General features: G+C 35.0%; 1 protein-coding gene across 4 annotated transcripts in view; it reads right to left on the bottom strand.

Annotated features, from left to right (window-relative positions):
* gig (TSC complex subunit tuberin) overlaps positions 1-22,638 on the bottom strand; it is a 943,661-nt gene that overhangs the window by 818,983 nt on the left and 102,040 nt on the right. For all 4 annotated transcript variants that reach the window (XM_090415521.1, XM_090415523.1, XM_090415524.1 and 1 more), the window contains exon 4: positions 1,833-1,919. In XM_090415521.1, the coding sequence (XP_090271647.1) occupies positions 1,833-1,919 (87 nt within the window). The remainder of the gene's footprint in view (positions 1-1,832; positions 1,920-22,638) is intronic.

Raw genomic sequence — 22,638 nt, 5'->3', positions numbered from 1 at the left:
GCCATTCATGCTATTTGTTCATCCCTCTAAATTTTCTCAGACATTTAATATTTCTACTTTCTATTTGTATACTGCTAGTTTAGAGTTGCACTAAAGACCTCCCAATGATTAATGAGACCTCAATAAAGGTCGAAATTGATCTGGGTAGTGACCCTTCCCATAATGCATAATACAACATACACTTCTGAAAGGAAGCATACTTTGCATTATGGGAATACGGCAACTAATGTGAAGTCATTAGAGTCTATATACGAGATGTAACAATTTAGTTCCTCGAACAGCTGCATAGTGTCGCCCATGTGGTGATTTGGTTGGAGTCACATGTATAAGCATGTTTGTACATTTTTTAACTAATGCATGCATAAGCCGATAGAGCCATTTTCTAGTTGGCTATTGCAAAAACAATAGAGATCTACATCTAAATATTGGAGTAAAAATGTGTGATTGAAATTTGGAGAAGCGTGTTAACATCAAATTTTGTGAAAATCGGCAAAACTGCTACTGAAATGTTGAGCTGTTGAAAGTGGCATATAGTATGGATGCTCTGAAAAAGTCAAGTGTCTTTGAGGTGTGGTATAAGAGATGCAAAGGTTGGCAAGAAGATGTGAAGGACGACCACACACAGAAGTGGGCAGCCAAAAACAAAAATGATGAATGTAAATGTGAACAGAGTGCAAGATTTAGTAGTCTTGCAGACAATGAAGTGTGCGATTAATGGCTATGAATTGCAAATGAATCGAGAAACAGGGTAATTTTAACTGAACAACTGGGTAGGTGAAAGATTTCTGCGAAGTTTGTGCTTCAGATCTTGATGGTTAAACAGAAGCAGCAGCAGCAGCGGGTTCTGGCCAAAAAATCTATTACCGAATGAGGTCATCCTGCTTATTCACCCGACTTAGCTAGCTGTGATCTCTGGCTGTTTCCAAAATTAAAGATTACGCTAAAAGGACAAAGGTTTTCTGACATCCAACATAATGTGATAAAGTAACTCAAGAGTATTCCAGAAAAAGAGTTCCAGGCCTGTTTCCAAAAATGGGAACATCATCGAAACTAGTGTATAAATGCACAAGAGGACTACTTCAAAGGCGACAGTAGCCACTAATGTATAGTTCCAAACTTAGGTGTTTTTTTTTTTTTACAGGTCATTCTGGAAATTAAATTGTCACACCTTGTAAAAGTATCCTAGTCATGAAGACACTTCATGCACAAACTTTGCTTGCTTACACTTGGATAAAGGATTAAACAGAATATAATTTCTTGGCAAGTTTAATATCGTGCATGTTTTGCCAATATTAAATGCCAATATGGTAGCAGATACCACAGAATTACTCAAAGAATTTCAACTGGATATTCTACTATTTGACTTTGTTATTCACTCTGGATATTTCACTTTTCAATACAGGTTCTTGTATCTTAAACACCATAAAAAAAAGCACTAACAGAAATAATTTAACAATGAACTGTAAATTTTACTGAATTGTATATCAGATATATATTCATTTATCTGCTCAATAAATTGAACAATATTAATATTGTTTATTGGTATATAAGACAATACTGATATATATATATATATATATATATATATATAGGATTGATTCTTACTATTGTTAAAGTTTATACTTGATAATAAAGCAAGCTACTTATATTGTTGAAAGACATGATTAAAATTTTCTAAATTTTCAGATGAGATGCTGTCATTATATTAAGTATTGCCATCATGAACTTAATTTAATTCAAAGAAATCAAAACTACAAAATTTTAATTGAAATAGTTGATTACTGAAATATATATCAAATATTTTTTTAACCCCCAAATATATAAATACTTACATCTGCCAGACGTTTGGTGCTAACAGTCTCACCCAAATCTTTCAGTGTTTTGAGCCTTTGGTTCAAAGAGCTTTCATTACTTACATCCTAGGATACATTACAAAATCATTTTTAGCAAACTATTAAAATCACTAAAATTACATAAAATAAATTAGGAATAAATATACCACATAAACATCCACAAATACCATCACCTTCACACTTTTTTATTTTTTTATGTTTATGAAAATTGTATCCCATAAATAGCTGTGAAACTATGACACATCATTAGCATGGATGGACCAAGGGTTAGATAATCCTGGAACCCAAACTAGAAATGAAATGCTGCTTTTTTTAAAAAACCATATCAGGCTACCAATGAACAGGTTGATGGCTTCACAGTGAATAATGAACATTATTTTTTAAGTACCCATGTCTAAAATACGATAACCAACTCTAGTTACAGCATTCTCATACAGACTACAAGAAAAGTTTGTTATAGTGGAGCACTGCTATAGTGAATTCTTTATAACAATAATATACATAAGGGGCTTCAGCTGAGCCTTTTCAGCAGTCTGTTATAGTCAGCAAGTTTGCTATGACAGTGTTTGTCACATTAGTCAGCTGTTTTAGGTTCAATAGCTTTACAAATAAGTAACATGGTCTCCTTATAAATTTAATTTTAGTAATGACAAGACAGTTAATTCTGTCTTCAAAGTCTGTTGTTTCTACCAATTTGTTTGTTCTACAAGAAGAAAAAAAACCAAAGTTTCCAAAAGGGAGGGGACTCTACAACCTCTGTATAAAACTAGTCTTTCATCAACCTTCCCACAAGCTCCTAAATATATTTTACTACATTAAACTGCACAGTTAAGAGAAAAACTTAGAATGTTGCAATTAAGAAATCTAACAGTATTTGTCATTCTGAAATATACAGATGCAGAGTTTTGCTATTTCAAAGAAATAGCAAAAACTCAGGGACCAGGTGCAAGAATTTGTTGGCATTTGCTCAGTTTAGAAATATAGATGTCTTCACTAAAAAAATTCCACTAGTAGTAGGGTTATTTAAAATAGCTTATCAAGTGCACTTAATGTAATCAAGTACATTTGTCCTACACTAGTTGTTTGTCCTGAGTTCCATCCATGGAACTGCTGATTCCACATTTCTTGAAAGACTTCATGAAGTCATTTTCTGGGCTAACTTGGTTCGTGTTCTCATGGCCCATCCTTCTCTCCTCATGAAGTTGAAGCACCATTTTGCCTTTCCTGTGAAATCAACAATGTTTATTTCTTTTGCAAACCTTTTTGCCTCATATTGAATAAGCTTGGTTGACACACATATCCCACTCTGGCGCTGCTCCATAATCCAAGTTTGCCCATTTTGCTGGCTTTCCTGTTAAGGCCCTCTTCTTTTTTGGCATCTTGAGTAGTTGTTCTTTCTGTTTTCTCCACTGCTTAATCATACACTCAGTGGGAGGAGGTCCAAACTTTCTCTCTGAAGCTTTATTTCCATGTTCTTTTGCGTAATTGATGACTTTTAACTTGAATTTTGAAGAATATGACAATCGTTTTTTATGTTCGAACATTTTTATGGGCCAGTGCTCAAAATATTGTTAATGCATTAACTTACTCCACCAATGAGTTGCAGACGTATGAATGCTTTCAGAGTTCTGATTGGTTTATTCAGAATCAGCTGTTAATGACATCAATCAACAGAATTAACCAAGGGTAGTGATTGGCAGAAGCCTGTTCGCAGAGACAAGGTACCAGCAGTTTTGCCACGGCAATCGCAGGTCTCTCAACCTGTTACCCCCGTGTATAAGAAAACCCCCACTAAAAATTTTAGAAAAAATTATCGTCGTATACAGTAATATGCTTACGGAAAAATACAGTAATATGTTTTTTTCAAGATCAAGAGAGCAAAGTACGGTTCTAAATTCTTATCCTGTCTCCAAATTTAGCTCTCTTCACCAATTTTTCACTTTTTATTTACCTTTTCTCAAATAAAAGCAAAATCTTTCATGAAGCACTTGGTAAGGAAATTCTTCTATAATTCTTACCTTATTTTACTTCCCTTTTTATAAATTGGTATGATACTCCAATCTTCTAGGAATCTAATTTGTGAGCAAGCCATCTGGATTATGTAGCCACTTCAAGTCTATTATATATATATATATTTTATTTATTTATTCGTATGGAGTTCCCCTCCTGTTCCTTGACCGTCCCTTAGGATTTGTTGAGCCCTCCTATGAGGGATTAAGTATGTATTTTATGACTGTAGATCCATGTGTGTGTTCACAGGCTGGTTTACGTGTTCCAAGGGATGAAAAATCAGAGTTTCCGGGTGAAAAAATCCTCTATATGAGACTGGCTACTCACCTTTAGTCGAAAGAGACCAGATAAGGTTCTGGGTTTGATTCCTCACGTCATGGACAGGAACCAAACCCAGATCTTTCAGACCAAAGAGCTTTATCTATACCAACTGAGCTACAACAGCTACATATCATGGTGTTGGCATCACCATGATATGTATATAGCAAAGTTTCATATATAAAATTGTTTTCTTAAATTTTTTGCTATATTTTCTAAGAAAACATGTTGACTTACTAGCCAGGTGCTTTTAATATGATTTCTTCATTTCATTGACAACTTATTACATCCAAATCCAGTTCTTTTCCATTTTTCTTTGCCTTTTCTCAAATCAGGAGTACATGGCATTACTTTAACCCATGTCCTTTTCATCAAAAATACCCAGAAATTCTCATTTTCTTCTCTGCAGCTTAGTTGTCCAACAAACGGCAACATTTCATTTTTATTTATTTTAAATATTAGCTACACTCCATAATTATTTCAAAATGTTTGCTTCTTTTCTAGTTGAACATTACACAAAGTAAATACATAACTTTTACTTATATATTTACTTACTCTCCTACTTTGGCCAAACAGGCAGGACAGCGAATATCAGAATTTCGGAACATAAGGACTACATCCGGTTTCACCAGTACAGCCACTCTAGGCTTGCAGACCATGCTCTGGATATACACCACAGAATACAGTGAAGAAAGCCACAGTAATACACTGCAGCAAGTATAAATTTGAAAGACTATTCATAGAATCAGCCTCAGCCCTAAGAAACATGCCAAACCTCAACAAATTTGGATGCATGAGACTGCCCCAAATTTGGGAGACGTACATCTTGAGAACTTCAGCCCAACAGCCAAGAATACCTAATATAGCCCACTAGGGGACACCATCAGGACTTTAGGAAAAACAGTAGTTTCCTCGCTTCGACCTCATTTGCTAATTTTAGTGCCTGCATGCACGTGTCTTAATCTTATGTTCCCATGAAGATGGCAACGTGACATTGCCGAAATATAGGAAGTACATATTAAAGTTTATTTTAATTTATATACCAGTATACATTGTGAATTCCTTAAGTTATTTAGTAATCATGTGCAACCAATGTATAAGCCTTTCTACGGGAATAAGTTTTACTTAATCTAAACAATGACCACATCACTCTGATCCATCATTTCTCTTATTCCTTTTCTCCTTCTTCTTCCCATAGTCCAAAAAAGGTATGTTGAGTAGACATCACAAAATATTTAGCCTTATGGGGTAAACAAGTGATCATTATGGATGACTTTAATTACCCAAACACTGAATAGGTAGAAGAGAAATCTCATGATAAGAATGAAGATGAATTTATTGAATTGTTACAAGACAACTTTCTCAAGCAGCATGTGAAAGAAGGAAGTCGAGGTCAAAGAGTGTTGGATTTGTTCATAGCATCGATGGGGTCTCTGTTAAGAATATGACTATTTTACCACCAGTTGGTGATCAATTATACAGTACTTTCTTGGAAAGTACCTAATTACAGCAATCCCTCGATTAATGCATCTCCAATTAGTGCATTTCAATTAGTGCACCTCTAAAATTCAATTAGTGTGCCTATATACATCTTAGAAATAAATGTTACAGATTTTAAAAATTTTATATACATTTTTTATGGCTAACTATTTCAAAAAAATCACTCACCAGGATGAAATAATTTTACAAAGTTATTTTTTAATGCCATATAGCATCACACTATGTTCCAAATTTATCACAAAATTTATGTCATCTGCTAATTACATAGCATTTTGCTCATCATATCTCATGCCTTCTTTGCAGTTGTTTTCCTTACTTTTTGATTTTGAAGTATTTTCCCAACCTTTAATCATGAGTAAAAGAATTAGTGAGCAAAAAAGTGGAATTGTGAAAATGATTCGATAAGTAATCTCACTGGAAGAAAAACTTGAAATAATAAAGAAAATGAACAAGGTGTGTCCAGAGCAAAGATAGGACAAAAACACAAAATGGGTGAATCAACTATAAGAGCAAACTTAAGCAAAGTTGCTGAATACAAAGAGAAAGGTAAGGCTGCTTCAAGTTCATCATGCATGCAGACCACTCGAAATCAAAGTATTCTTTTTTTCCTTCATGTGGCTTCCTAAGTGAGAGGGTGCAGCACCATGTCCTTCCAGTTCTCTCTGTTGATTGCTTTCCTTTTTGTTTCGGCGTAGCCATATGATCCTGTCTATGATCTTATATATTCAAACCATGTCCTTCGTTTTTTACATCTTGATCCTTTTCCAATAATTTTTCCTTCTAAAACTGTTAGTATCCTCTGTTCTGCTGAACCTCTCAGTACATGTCCTGCCAATCTCGTCTTTCTCTGGATCATTTCCTGTAATAAAGATTTCTGTGTTCTCAACCTCTGTAGGCCATCTGTATTTGTCACGTGTTTTGTCCATGAGATTTTCAGAGCTCTCCTATAGCACCACATTTCAAAGGCCATTATCTGTGCCTTACTCTCTTCCTGAATACCCAGGTCTCACTTCCATATGTAAAAACTAGCCACACTAATGTTCTTATCATTCTTTTCTTTGTCTCGATACACACAGAACTTCTGAGAAGATCTTTATTTTTCCAGAAGTCATCTTTAGCTATGGCTGTTTTCTTATTTTTATTTCTTTATCTTGCTTTCCATCTGCAGTAAAGTAGGTGCCTAATTGTATTCTGTTATATTAGAGGCTAGGTGTCGCACTGATATGATCGTCGGCTTTTTGAGAGCTCCTGAAAAGATTAGTAGTATTTTGTGTTATAATTGGCAATTTTACTAGAATTTTAGGTAGTATTGTTTGCTTTTGTTTCTTGGTTCTAGTAGCAAGGCTTATACGCTGGTCAGACATAACTGGTAATTAGTTTACGGAATTAACAATGCATATAAAATATATTAATTAAAGGTAACTTTAATGAATCACTTCTATATTTTGGCAACGTCACATTGCCATCTTCAGGAACATAAAGATATGGTATGTGCACGCAGGCACTAACACAAAGCAAATGAGGAAGAAAGCAAGAAACTAATATTGTTCCTAAAGTCCTAATGGTGCCCTCTTGTGGGCTAATTTGGTAGTCTTGGCAGTTGGGCTGAAGTTCTCATAATGTAAGTCTCCCAAATTTGGGGTAGTTTCATGCACCCAAATTTGTTGAGGTTAGGAACATTTTTAGAGCTGCTGAAGATTCTTCGAATAATCTTTCATATTTAAACTTGCTGCGATGAATTATTTTTGTTTTCTTCCAACGAATTTTATGGTGGGTATCTAAGGCATGGTCTGCCAGCCCAGAGCGGCTGTACTGGTGAAACTGGATGTAGTCTTGTTCTGAAATCCTGATATTTGTTGTTCTGCCTGTTTGGCCAAAGTAGGACAATTTGCAGCTGCAAGGGACCTGGTATACACCAGGTAGGTCTAGGGGGAGTGGTCGGTCTTTGGTAGAGCGGATAAGGGATGCCAACTTTTTATATGGTCTGTAACAGGAAGTAAGGTCATATTTTTTGAGGATATTGGTTATTTTCTCAGAGGTGCCCTGGATGTAGGGGATGGTGATAGACTTGGTGTAATCTTTATTGTGGAGGGGGGGTTGTGGTTTATTGGTTTTAGTATTTTTTGGATTTTTTGGGGGTTATAGCCATTGGCTAAGAAAGTTCGAGTGATTTACAGTCTCCCCTCGATGAGTTCTTGACTCCCTGGAGATCTTAGATTATTATTATTATTATTATAACAATGTCTCCATGCAATCAACAGACTCATCACAGGAAATCCTGCAATGACACACTAATCAGTCCTGTCAATGTCCTTTATTAACTGTTTTGCTTTTAGCTCTGTACATGAAGCATCTTTGAAATTTTTTATATTGTATATCCAGTTTATTCTAGGTCTGCCTCTTTTTTTCTTTTTTTTTTTTTTTAAATTGGGAGACCATTAGTTATGATGTAACCAGGCCAGATGAGTTGTTTCCTTCAAATCTTAATTATGATGTTATCTCTTGGACTGGCAAATGAAATGATTCCTTGTCTTACTTCAAAATTGTGACATGCTTAGTGTATGATATCTTTAGGAGTCATCTGTAGACCTCATTTCAAATACCAGCAACCTCTTTTCATCTTCTTTTAGTGGGTGGTCCAAGTTTCACTTCCACATAGAAACACTGAATTGACTAGTGTGTCAATAAATCTGTTTGTAATTGTAAGCTTGTTATCTTTCCATAGTAGTTTTAGTTTGTGGAGTGCTATTTATCAGTTTTGTAATTTTTCTTCTAATATACTGTCTCGATATTCCATCTTTATTAAAGATATTGTATAGGTATTTAAACTGATCAACATCCTCTATAGGTTCAGTAGAATTTTTTCAGTTTCTGCAATAGCACTTCTTTCTTGGTCAGAAGCACAGATATTTGTTATTTCTGAATACTTATGATTAAGCCATATTTTTTAAGTGCATGAGCTAACTATGGAGTGATTTCCTGAAAATCTGATGTGTTAGGAGATCAATATCATCAATCAAACTTTAGATCAGGGGTGTTCAACCTTTAAGACAGTGCAGACTGCATTAAAAATTTTAATGAAGCCCTCGGGCCACTAAGCTATACTGCAGCATTTAGAATTCTAAGATGCTTTCCAGATTCACAAGAAACGCTGTGCATTTGATTGCATTTGATACTTTACATAAAATCCTATAAAAATAAACAAACTCAGCTTTAAAAGCATAGGTAGAAGTCGGGTTCATGATAAGTAAATACAATCAATACTTGAAAAAAAGGTAATTTAATGAAGAAAACATTCATTTTTTACAATGTCAATAGACAACTTCGCAATGTTTTTCCTTGACTAGCTTGTCGATTGGCATCAATGTTGGAAGTCGGTATGCACAGAGTATTCTTGAGATGCTGGTCCGTAATCTGAGTTCTTGTCTTGGACTTCACATGCTTCATTCTGGAGAAGAACTGCTCACATAAGTATGCGCTTCCTAACAAAGCGCACATCTTCAAAGCATTCTGGTGAAGATTAGGGAATGCATCCTCAGAAATGTAGTCTTTGTAAAATGTAAGCACATTGAATAATTTTTCTCTCGAAGGAGAGTTGTTTTGGAGTTCAAGCTGCTCCATTTGTACTGAGCCTAGCATTTCGGCAGAATTGACACTGAATGGCATTGAAAATAAATATAAAGAAGACTGTTGGTTACGAAAGTCACTAAATCTCTCTTCGAACTCACTTCGCATCATGGATAATTTTGTATTGTATTCATCAAGAGATGAACAGTTGGACTCAGTGAGAAGCTGAAAATGAGTTAAGTCTTTTTTTGTGAGTTGTGCCTCCCAAAGTTTGAGCTTGGTCACAAAGCTTTGATGTGAACAAACAGAGTGTGCACCAGTTGATCTTTGGATTGTAGCTGTGTATTTAGGTCATTCATATGCAACAGGATGTCGGTCACAAAGGCAAAGTCTGTCATCCACTTCGGATCATTAAATTCTGCAATCGGATTCCTCTTGGTTTGCATCAACTGCTATATTTCGCTCCTTAAGTCAAAGACTCTTTCAAGACCCTTCCCTCTGTTCAACCAATGCACATCACTATAATAAACCATATCGCCGTGATCCGCTTCGCACTCTTGGGTCAAAAAGTCTTGGAATTGACGATGATTCAATCCTCTTCCCCTAATAATGTTGATGACAGTCACAGTAACTTTCATGACATTGTCAAATCCAATAGTTTTTGCACACAAATTCTCCTGGTGGATTAAACAGTAATGGAAGAAATTTTTTCCTTCTAGTTCTGGTTCTTTCCGTAGCAGCACAACAAACCCTTCGTTCTTTCCCACCATAGCAGGGGCACCATCAGTTACCACACCCTCGAGGTTGGTTAAGCTGAGGTCGAAACGCTGCAGCGATTTCTTCACGGCTTCAAGAATATCAGTGCCTGTCGTCGTTCCCTGCATGGGTACAAGCACTAGCAGTTCTTCTGCCATATTGAACTGTTGATCAATGCCACAGACAAAGATAGTCAGTTGTGCTGTATCCTTCACATCTGTGCTCTCATCTAAAGCAAGTGAATATGACGTAAATTCGGACAACTGTTTTTTTAAAGTTTCTTCAATGTCATTGGCAAGTTCTTCGACACGTCATGATACAGTTACTCCAGACAAACTCGATTTTTTAAACACTTCCTTATTATTTGGGCACAGAATATCCCCAGCAGCAAAAACACTCTTTCACAAACTAACCATCCAAGATGGCTTTTGAATTTTTAGCAAGTTTTTCGCTATTACATAACCTACTTTGACAAATGCTTCGCTCTCTTCTCCATCCCTTTTATACGTATCCTGCTGGCATTTTAAATCAATTTGGAGACTGTTCACTTTGTCTACACGAAGCTGCATTTAAAGGCGATCAAAATTGGACATATGCTTTGTCTCATAGTCATTGTCAATTTTATAGTCAGTGTCAGTATCAAAAGATACTGACACTGACTCATGAAAGATTAAACACGGTGGCTTATCGTCGATCACCACAAAAAAGTACAAATTGGTCCACTTTTCATTAAAAACCCGCCAAGAATCACTTGATTTATGCTTTTTACTCATAGACGTCATAGTAATGGAAGGTGAACCCAAAAAATGATCCAAAATGGACTTTTAACAGTTATTATTCACTGAATATGTCTCACACTAATGAAAAAAAAAGTCTGGCAATATAAAACCACAATAAGTTATGGCTGACATGACGAACCTGCGTGTGCTTATACATGAATATCACACTGTTCATGACTGACTATGGATGAGATCCTCTTGTATTTATATGAAAATAATGAAGTATCAAGAACCTTTGAGATGTAACTGGAAGTGCATTCGAACGAACTACTGCTTCAGCCATCTACCTGCGACGTTAGTACTAGTATTCAAGTACCACTTGACACTGATAGATGGCTGAAGAAGCATGTCTATTTAATATTTATTTTTATAGGATTTCATGTAAAGTATCAAATGCACAGCGTTCCTTGTGAATCTGGAAAGCATCTTACAATTCTAAATACCGCAATATAGCTTAGTGGCCCACAGGCTTCATTGCAATTATTTTTTTATTTAATCTCGTTTTAATTTTAAGTAGTTATTTTTTCAAAATGGCTGGTGGGCCACGGCAAAGAGCTCCGCATGCCATGCGTTGAAGACCCCTGCTTTAGATGGTTTATTATTCTTCCTCCTACTGTCACTCCAATATCACAGTTCTCCAGGGCTTCATTTACAACATATTTGAGGAAGCAGTTAAATAACACTGGAGATCATTTGCATCCCTGTCTCACTCCACTGGAAAGGGAGTCCCATAATTTCCCTTAATTTCAACCAAAATGAATACAAGGATTCACTCAGTTGTATTATTTTGCTATCTATTCCATAATGTTGCAGATATTCCAAAGGGCATCATGCCAAAGTGAATCGAAGACTTTCTGTTTGGTCAATAGAATTATGTCCACACATAATATTTCCACACATTATTATGTGGAACATAAATATATGGTCAACTGTACTCCTGTTCTTTCCAAATCTAGAAAAATTGGATTCCATTCATGCTTCAATATGTGAGTAAGATGTCCAATAATATTTTTCTTATATGGCTGATGAGGCTAACTATCTTAAAATTATTGCACTATTATTGTTTCCTTTTTTTTTTTCTCCCCAAATAGGAATAAGAATAACTGTTATAATCATTTGGTCAAATCTCAGTGTTTCACATTTGGTAGCAAATTTTGTTAAGTGCACTAACAACAGGTTCTTCCCTTCTTTAAGTAGTTCTGAAGGGATGTCAATTCCTTTTTTTTTTTCCTGTGTTTGATCTTAAGAATTCTCTTCTCTGATTCCTAGTGCCTGAAAAAAATCATCTTACATGTATTGATTAGAAGGATTTGTTCAGTGTTTGCCAGCTTCCCTGATGAAATCAGTGCAATGCTGCATAACCTGGTGATACTACAGATAACATATGTTATTATGTTGCACAATGATAACATGTAAGTAGTTTTGGCCAATACAAAGTCAAATTTAATTTGTAAGCCCATTCTCATTTGTTCAGCATCATCAAAGTCAGAGACTAGATAGTAGATAAAAAAAGTCCAGTAGGTGTAGATCTCTTCCCAGTTATTTTGATTCAACTCTTAAGTAACCTCCTGACCCATGGTTAATGAATGTAATGATTTATGGAAATTTATTTCAGTGTCATATATTATAAACTAATTGAAAAAAAAAAAAAAGCCTGGTTAAGTATTTGTATCAATGATCTCATATGTATTAATTTAGTGTGGAAGTCATTTAAGGATCAAAGCTAAAGTACTGGGAAGAGACCACCATATAGCCTGCAAATGGAAATCAACCATATTAGTTCTTTGCATTCTAGCCAACCTTCTGTCCAAATGTTCAATCCTCATCTTCCTGTGGCCTGCCCTGCTACTATGTATCTACCTGGATACCAAATGAAAGGATGGATTAGTATAGTATGCCCACAGATGCGAGACCCTTCGACACTTCTGCGCATGTCGAAAGAAGGAGAATCCTTTCCGATTATAGGGTAATCAATCCGTATTGTGGGATGAGTTGTTTATTATTACACGTCAGAAAATTAACTTCTCTTTGATGATCATTGTAGTAGTTTTTAAAGTGGTAACTATTTAACTTGTATAACAGTTGGAAAATTTTACGTATAAATCACATGATTTTGCATGTTGGTGACCAATTTGTACATTGCCTTATTTCTTTCTTTCTTTCTCCCCTTCAACATGAATCGACTCTTCTTGGCAGCCTGCCAATGACGGCTCTCGCTTCTGTGGTCGGATTATAATATGGAATTTAGCTCACCAAACTGTGTGTGCTATACTGTACTGCACTGCACTGCACTATACTATACTATACTGGCTTAAACCACATGAACAAATGATGGTACAACTTCATCAAATGTCATCATGGCTGGAGCATTACCTAGTTAACGTTCTCAATGTTATTGAGAAATATCTTGAAACCAGTGTGTCTAATAAACTTTAGTTTATCCGATGCATAATCAACTGGTTCAAATGAGCATAATCATAAGGTGAACTAGAACAGAGAATGTTAATCCTATTCACAGAGCTGAGCCAAGTATTGGAATGCCATTTTGCAGATAGTTACAAAATAAAATAAGATTATAATTCCAGACAAATTAGAATTAAATATTGAACTAAATATTAAATTTAGATAATGAACTGAATTACATACACATACCAGCCACTGAATTAGAAACCTTTATGCAAATGTATATAAATGTCACTTATGCAGCATGTGTGCAAAATACTTGGTCATGTGCATTACCGCATGTTCTAGGCAACTATTTAAGAATGCTACCGATCAGTAATCATCAATAGTGTTGATCACAATGGGAAAAACAGAGGATCTCTCGGAGTTCAATAAATGACAATGTGGATGCCCGTCTGACTGGAGCCAAGATTTTGAAAACAGCAGAGCTGACTGATTTCTCAAAAGGTGAAATATCCTGGGTGTTTAATCAATGGAAAAATAACCAACTTGTTTGTCTGAAGCATAACTCTGGTCCTAAGACAGTCTGTCAGGAAAGAGATCATGGCCATCTGAGAAAGCTTGTACGGACAAACAGAACAGTGTGCAGAACTGACCGAAGCATTTAATGAAAGCTGTTCCCAATCCCATATCTCACTGAACTATGCAGGAATTGAAAAGGATCAGCAGTGGCAGTCACATGCCTATATAGAAACCACTGGTTTCTGCAAAGAACCAGAAAATTCACCTACATTGGTGTCTGGAACACCACAAATGGATGCTGGAAGATTGGAAAAAAGTCATGCGGTCTGACGAGTCACGGTACACCTTGTTTTGCACTAACAGTAAACAGAGAGTTTGGCAGAAACCCCATGAAGCAATCAACCCAGCTTGCCTCGTACACACAATTCAAGGTTCTTGAAGTGGTGTTATAGGTGTGGAGCATACTCTGTTGGTGCAGAACGGGTACCTTGATATTGCCGGAAGGTCAGATGTCCTCCGAGGAATATCTGAACACTGTTGCCAATGAAGTCCATCCTGCAATGTTGACTTTTTATTCAGCAGGTGAGAATTGTTTCACATGGATGACAACATATCTACAACATACTGGGCATCCACTAGTCTTGCACAATGGACACACTAATGTCCACTGTGCAAGAATTGTTCAGCAGTGGTTCAGCATGCATGACAGAAAATTCCACCATCTTCCCTAGCAACTACAAATCCTGGATCTCAACCCCATTAAGAATGTATGGGATATGTTAAAAAAAAAAAAGATCTGGAGCAAAGTCCTCTTCCATCAAATCTGAGCTAGTTATAGGACTAGTGGATGCCCGGTATGTTGTAGACATAGATGTAATCCAACATCTTGTGGAATCTAAGGTAAATTGCATATGTGCTGTAATTCATATAGGAGGTCCAAAGGTCCAACACAGTATTAAATAAAAGTTTTTAATTCAGTGGCCAGTATGTGTAGCATTATATCAGTAAAAAAAAAAAAAAAAAAAAAGTGGGGGAGGAGGAGGCACAATTGCTTCCCATTTATGAGGATGACTCTCTCTTCCAAGAGTTGAAGCACATAACATGCACTCTGTTGAGCCAAGATTTGAAGATGCTCTAATTCCCAATCTCTCTACGAAGTGAGCATCATACTACAGAATGGCTTAACTTCAAGGAAATTTAAATGCATCCTGGACAGAATGAATTTAATACTCCAAGAACCCTGAACCTGCATGGCAAATTCCTATCACATACATACATTCACAGACATCTCTGAGATAATTACTGAGTTCCTGAAAAGATACAATTTAGTTCCTACATTTTTTCCAATCAACAAATCCTCTTGCTTATTAACCTAACCATGTTTTTACCTCGTCCAGTGCGAGTGGCTCCGTTTGTACTTTGGACGAGCAAGACATTCTGTTGAAAAATGGCTACAAAAAACCAATCTTATATCAACAACAATAAAGCTGAAAATTCTGGCCTTACTCAGCATGGAGAGTAGACACTAACCACAATATCCTCTGGTCTAATACTCTCCTTTTACATCAGTGCAGGTTTAGGTTTCAGCAGTTATTTAAAGAGAGCACTGAAGCATTTCTATACCACCCTAATTTAAATTAGAATGACTGCAATCCCAAGATTTGAGAGTTTCATTCTCATAAATAGCGAGCAACAGTTTGTTTCCCCACCCCTTTTTCTTTTAATGATATAACATAATTAATGATATACAATAAAGAAATTATTATTATTATTATTTATATGGGTACTCCATGGAGTCAAAAGACTCAATGCAGGTGACACACACTATCCATTAACACACTACCTATAATACACCTCCTTAAACTTATTCACTGTTGGGGCACTTACAATCACCTCTGGCAATCCATTCCACTCATTCACAACTCTCCAAGTAAAGAACCTAGTCCACACACCCTTACTAACCACATTCTTAGACAACTTCCAAATGTGACCCCTTGTTTTCCCCCTACTCCTCATGTATTAAAATACTCCAGAAATACAAAATTTTGAAATAGAACAAGTATTAAAAGATATGAAAAATAATAAAATGCTAGGAGGTGGAATTACAATAAAAATGATGAAAGCAGCAAGAGAAAGATTAACAGAACTAAAATAAACATAAAAGCTAAAGATATCCCAAACAGCTGGAAAAATGCTATCATGATACTCTTGTTAAAAAAGGGAAAAACGGGTAATAAGAAAAAAAAAAAAAAAAAAACAGAAAACTATAAGCTTGCTGTGACACGTATATAAACTGTTTATAAAAATAATAAGCAAAATCACCAGATCATTAGATGAAGCTCAGCCTGATGAACAAGTTGGATTCAGAAAAGGGTTTAGCACAATCAATCATCTGCAGATATTGAATCAACTAACTGCAAAAGTGAAGGGACAACTTACCAATGTACTCAGGTTTCATAGACTATAAGAAAGCATCTGATTCAGTTGAAAAACAAGCAATCCTAATACCAATGAAGAAATCTGGAATAAGCCAAAATTATATACAGATAATTAACAAAATATATGAAAAAGCAATTGCTAGTATCCTTATATATGAACAAAGCAGACCATTCCAAATAAATAAAGGGGTATATCAAGAAGATACTATCTCATCCAAATTATTCAATGCAGTATTAGAATATGCCTTGAGTGAACTAGACTGGTGAGACAAAGGAATCAACATCAATGATAAAAAACTAAATCATTTACGATATTGATGATACTGTAGTAATAGCAAATGACAAAAGAGAACTAGAAGAAATTATGAATGAATTAAATACAGTATCAAATAAAGTAGGATTATACATAAACTATGAAAAAAAAAAAAAAAAAACTAATGACAGATATTGCAGGAACCAGATAACAGAACAAATAATAATAGACAGCAAAAAAATTATAGCAAATACAAGCACACTTATACCTTTGAAGAACTTTTACATTAGAAAAATAAGCATTCATTAAGAAATAAAAAAAAATTAAGTTAGATTAGGCTTTAGGAAAGCTGAAAAGACTTCTGTGCAGTAAAATAACCCAGAAAACAGAGACAGGAGAAACTGAAAACAGAAACATAATCTTTGAGACTGCTTGGCAAAATATGAAGAAAATGAGTGATTTAGCTAAGGAAGCATGCTAAAGATGTTTGCAAGGAGAGAAAAATTAGAGCTTTATGATAGTTAAAATAAGTTAAAATAATTTAAAAGAGGCAGTTCTGGAAAAGAAGAGATCACACTGGGCTTTTGGCAAGCAAGTCATCACACTATAATGCAACCTCATCAAATACTAAGAAAAATAAACAAATTATTATACCAGAGGTAAATAAAGCAAATGTCAACGTAGCAACAAAATTTCTAGAAACTACCAAAATTGCTTAGAAACAGAGGAAAGAGAAGAGGTCATAGTTGGCATGCAGATCAGAAGAATAGAAGATCTGGGATATGGCTTCCAATGCTATTTGAACAATAACAATATAATAACATCAAGTATAATCAAAAAAGTTTCAAAAGTAAAGCAATGAATATCCAAAACGATGTATTTAGAAAATCTAAATTCTCTATATTCATTTTTCTAATGAAGGAAACATGGTACTGTAATGTTATAGGTCTCAAATATTCTCAAAACCTTTACCTTTCAAAGATAATTTAAGTTGAAGAAAAAAGTTTCTGCGAGATGGTGTCAGGAACAGCAGGTAATAACGGAACACTGGGTCAGAATATTGTCAAAATCTGCAGCACAAGTTAACACACACAGAACTGTTTTTAAAGTTTCTATTAGGTAGGTGCTCACTTTCAACTTCATTTTACCTTTTTAAATATTTTGGAAGTAGTAGTAATTGCTGACTAAATTTTATACTTGATACAAAAATTCTTCATTTTTAAAAGCCAAAGAGTATCCAAGATGTTATTTTTTTAATGTTGGTTGTTTACTGATCTTCAAAAGTCCAATTACTCAAAAAAAAAAGAATAGTTCTTGGGTTTTCAGGGTTCTTTTTGATGATTTCATGTATATATGAAGGTGTGTTGAAAATTTGTGATAATCACCATAAAGAAATGGCATATAGAACATGATTCTGAGGCAGAATCATGTTCTAGGTGTTTATCAGAACTTTTCATCCCTCTGTCTCTTGCACTATTACAAAACTTAGATAAGTGAATTAACTAGATTTAAGATTTAAAGGAACCTTTTCTATTTCTTTTTATCCTGGAAAGAAAAAAAATAATTATAGATACTGAAAGGAAAATAATATTACTATTGATGTGTGAGACATTATTTTATTATAGACTTCATGTACATTCATGAATTTTAATCTTTTTTTTTTTTCCACTAAATTTCGGCTACAAAAAATGTGGGAGTTGATTTGTGGGAAATCTCTGATAAGAAGAAATCCTCTATTCTTTTTTTTTTCTGTATCAACCATATGTCACTTTTTAAACAAGACTATTTCAAATATTATCAGCTGAATCTCACATATAAAAAAAAAAAAGATTACATTCTATCACAATATATACTCAGATAAAATAATCTTGTACAATATAATATAATACTGATAATACTGAAAGATTAGGAATAGTTACACTAGCTTGTTGTGCTCAAAGTAACATGGAAGAAATCTGAACTTCCATCTTCAGTATATCATACTTCCCATCTTATGGTGTATATCATATATTTTAAAATGGTGTTTTTTTTCAACATTTTGAAGGATGACTGGCATTGCATTTTAGATCACATGATGCAGCTACAAAATATAATCTCCTATAACAGCAGAATGTCACGTTTTTTTTTGTTTTTTTTTAACAAACTATTAAAACAGAATTTCATTGCAATTATTGTTTGCTCTTCATTCATGCTTTAGCAGACCTCTCATTTATCTTTCTCTCTCTCTCTCTCATATGAGTCTTCACAATTCTTGATTATGGGAAAAACTGGAAACATGCAATTCTTATTGTTTCTGTGGCCTTGAAAGTTTGACTATTAAATTATTTAAGGAATTTACAAGGTATACTGGAATATTAATTAAAAGAAACTTTAATAAATATTTATATATAAATTAATAAATGAAGGAGTTTGAGAACAGGAATCAAACCTTGCAGGTTCAGTGGCAAGCCCTGAAGAAAACATTAATTGATTCGGCCAGATAGGCATGTGGTGAGGTTGCCTGGAAGGATACAAAACGTTTGGAACACAGGAAGTTAAAGAGGCAATGAAAGAAAAGAAGAAAGCGTATCAAAAGCTCCTGGTAAAAAAAAAAATTTTATGCTCTTAGAGAATACAGAGATAAATGTAAGAAAGAAAAATACTGTGTAAAACTAGCTAAACAAAAGTCATGGGAAGACTTTCGTAAGAACATAGAAAATAAATATCAAGACGGTAGCAAGATATTCTGGAGGTTGTTGAGAAGCTTAGAAATGGAGGAAAGAGTGCTGTAAAAGGAATTAGGGATCATAAAGGTGACATGAAAACTGGAGAAAAAAGATATCCTTGAAGTATGGAGTAATTACTTAAAAAAATTGCTAAATGAAACTAGCACTGATGAAAGTGATAAAAAAACACTGACGAGGCATGCAGTCAGGAATATATATCCATACTTGAAGTAGAAAAAGCCTTCAAAAGCTTGAAATGTGGAAAGACAGCAGGAGTAGATAATGTTTGACCAGAACGCTCAAGAATTGAGGTATAAAAGTCTACAGTGGTTGCACTGCATAGTTCAAAAGGCCTGGACAGAGGAATGAATTCCAGATGATTGGATTAGAGCTCTCATGGCACCCACATATAAAAAGGAAAATAAAACTGAATGTGAGAATTACACATGTATTTCTCTGCTGAGTGTTACTGGTAAGATATATGCAAGTATACTTGAAAAACGGTTGAGAAGAATTATGGAAGAGAAGCTTAGTGAAGAACAAGCTGGATTCAGGCCAAATAGTGGTTGTCAGGATCAGATTTTCACTTTACGACAAATAGTTGAGAAATCATGGGAATATAACAAAGATAACAGAACTTAAATACAATTTAAGTTTTGTAGATTACGAAAAGGCATATAACAAGATGCCAAGAAAGAAGCTATTCAAAACACTACCGATATATGGTGTCAATGGGACATTATATCAAGCAATACTTAGTCTTTATTTGAGTTGTAAGTCAGCAGTTGATATTGAAGGAAGTACAGGAAGATGGTTTAATATTAAATCTGGTGTGAGACAAGGATGTACATTATCCCCTCTGTTATTCATTATCTATATGGATCGCATTATGAAGGAAAGAGGAATTAAACCTCATATCAAAATTGGAGATGTTAATCTCAGTTCTTTGCTTTATGCAGATGACGTTATACTTCTAAATAAATCCGCTAGAAGTCTGCAGATTCCCTGACTAAATTGAGTAACTGTTGCAATAGATATGGTATCGTTGAAATCGTTGAAAATGTCAACTGCGTTGTGAACGGAGAACCTGTGAAACAAATAAAACATTTCACCTACTTAGGCATGATTTTTAGTGAAGATGGTAAACTAAATATGGAAATAGACAACAGAATCAACAAAGCTGGTATTGGTAGGAAATCAATTGAATAAATTCATATGGAATAAGAGAGAAATTAGTCGGAACACTAAATTAGCTGTATACAAGAGAGTGTTCAAACCAATTTTAACTTATGGATCTGAGAGCTGGGTCAGAAGTAAAACACTTGAGCAAAGACTAGAGACCACAGATATGAGAGTCCTGAGAAAGATTATAGGCGTGAACATATGGCATCAATGGCAATATCATATTAAAAATGAAGATATTTGGAAAGTAATGGACATTGTCTCAGCATCCAGGAATGCATTAGCATAGCTAATCTAAGATGATATGGTCACTTAAACAGAATGGGTGAGGAAAGATTAGCAAAACAAGTGTTCTCTGCCAGATTGGCAGGAAAAAGACCCAGAGGAAGACCAAGATATAGGTGGATTGATACAGTAAAAAGTACCTTAGAAAATAGAAATATAAGATCTGAGAATGTTAGAGTCATCATCATCATCATCAAATTCCTGCCATGTACCCTCAAGGGGTGTACAGGATATGATAGTACTACATGAAAAAAATTACATCATTACTAACTTCCTATCTACAATTTTCCTCCAAATCAGTCTGTTACTTGTCAAGACTCCAACATTATCAGAGTCATCATCATCATCATCAAATTCCTGCCATGTACCCTCAAGGGGTGTACAGGATATGATAGTACTACATGAAAAAAATTACATCATTACTAACTTCCTATCTACAATTTTCCTCCAAATCAGTCTGTTACTTGTCAAGACTCCAACATTATCAGATCTTATATTTCTATCGTCTAAGGCACTTTGTAACATATCAATCCACCTATATCTTGGTCTTTCTCTGGGTCGTTTTGCTGCCAACCTGGCAGAGAACACATGTTTTGCTAATCTTTCCTCGCCCACTCTGTGAGATTAGCTCTGCTAACACATTCCTGGATGCTGACAATGTCAAATTTTTTACTAATATCCTCGTTTTTAATATGATATTGCCATTGATGCCATCTGTTCACGCCTCTAATCTTTCTCAGGACTCTCATATCTGTGGTTTCTAGTCTTTGGTCAAGTGTTTTATTTCTGACCCAGCTCTCAGATCCGTAAGTTAAAACTGGTTTGAACATTGTCTTGTATACAGCTAATTTAGTGTTCCGACTAATTTCTCTCTTATTCCATATGAATTTATTCAATTGACTTCCCACCATACCAGCTTTGCTGATTCTGTTGTCTATTTCTATATTTAATTTACCATCTTCAGTAAAAATCATGCCTAAGTAGCTGAAATGTTTTACTTATTCCACAGGTTCTCCATTCACAACACAGTTGACATTTTCAATGATTCTGCCTATTTTCATTGTCTTTGTCTTTTTATTCCTGACCTTCATACCATATCTATTACAACAGCTATTCAATTTAGTCAGAGAATCTTGCAGACTTGTAGCGGATTTATTTAGAAGTATAACATCATCTGCATAAAGCAAAGAGCTGACATTTACATCTCCAATTTTGATATCATGTTTAATACCACTTTCCTTCATAATGTGATCCATATAGATAATGAATAACAGAGGGGATAATGTACATCCTTGTCTCACACCAGATTTAACATTAAACCATCTTCCTGTACTTCCTTCAATATCAACTGCTGACTTACAACTCAAATAAAGACTAAGTATTGCTTGATATAATGCCCCACTGACACCATATAACTGCAGCGTATCGAATAGCTTCTCTCTTAGCACCTTGTCATATGCCTTCTCCAAATCGACAAAACTTAAATACAGATCTTTGTTATATTCCCATGCTTTCTCGACTATTTGTCGTAAAGTGAAGATCTGATCCTGACAGCCTCTATTTGGCCTGAATCCAGCTTGTTCTTCACCAAGCTTTTCTTCCACAATTCTTCTCAACCGTTTCTCAAGTATACTTGCATAGATCTTGCCAGGAACACTTAGTAGGGAAATACCTCTGTAATTCTCACATTGTTTTATTTCTCTTTTTTTTATATATATCGGTACTATGAGAGCTCTACTCCAATCATCGGGAATTCGTCCCTCTGTCCAGGCTTTCTGAAATATGCAGTGCAGCCACTGTAAGACTCTTATACCACCATACTTCAGCATTTCTGGTCGAATATCATCTACTGCTGCTGCCTTTCCACATTTCAAGCCTTTGATGGCTTTTTCAACTTCAAGTATGGATATGTATTTCTGACTGCATGCCTGGTCAGTGTTTTTTACCACTGTGCTGTCATCAGTGCTTGTTTCATTTAGCAGTTTTTCAAAGTAATTACTCCATACTTCAAGGATATCTTTATCTCCCGTTTTCATGTCACCTTTATCATCTATAACTCCTTTTACA

This window comes from Typopeltis vanoorti, chromosome 3 (assembly GCF_054136105.1).
Source record: "Typopeltis vanoorti isolate ZY-2024b chromosome 3, IOZ_Tvanoo_1.0, whole genome shotgun sequence".
Lineage (NCBI taxonomy): Eukaryota > Metazoa > Arthropoda > Arachnida > Uropygi > Thelyphonidae > Typopeltis > Typopeltis vanoorti.
Note: the sequence above shows the minus strand (reverse complement) of the source record. Positions and strands in the feature narration are given on the sequence as shown.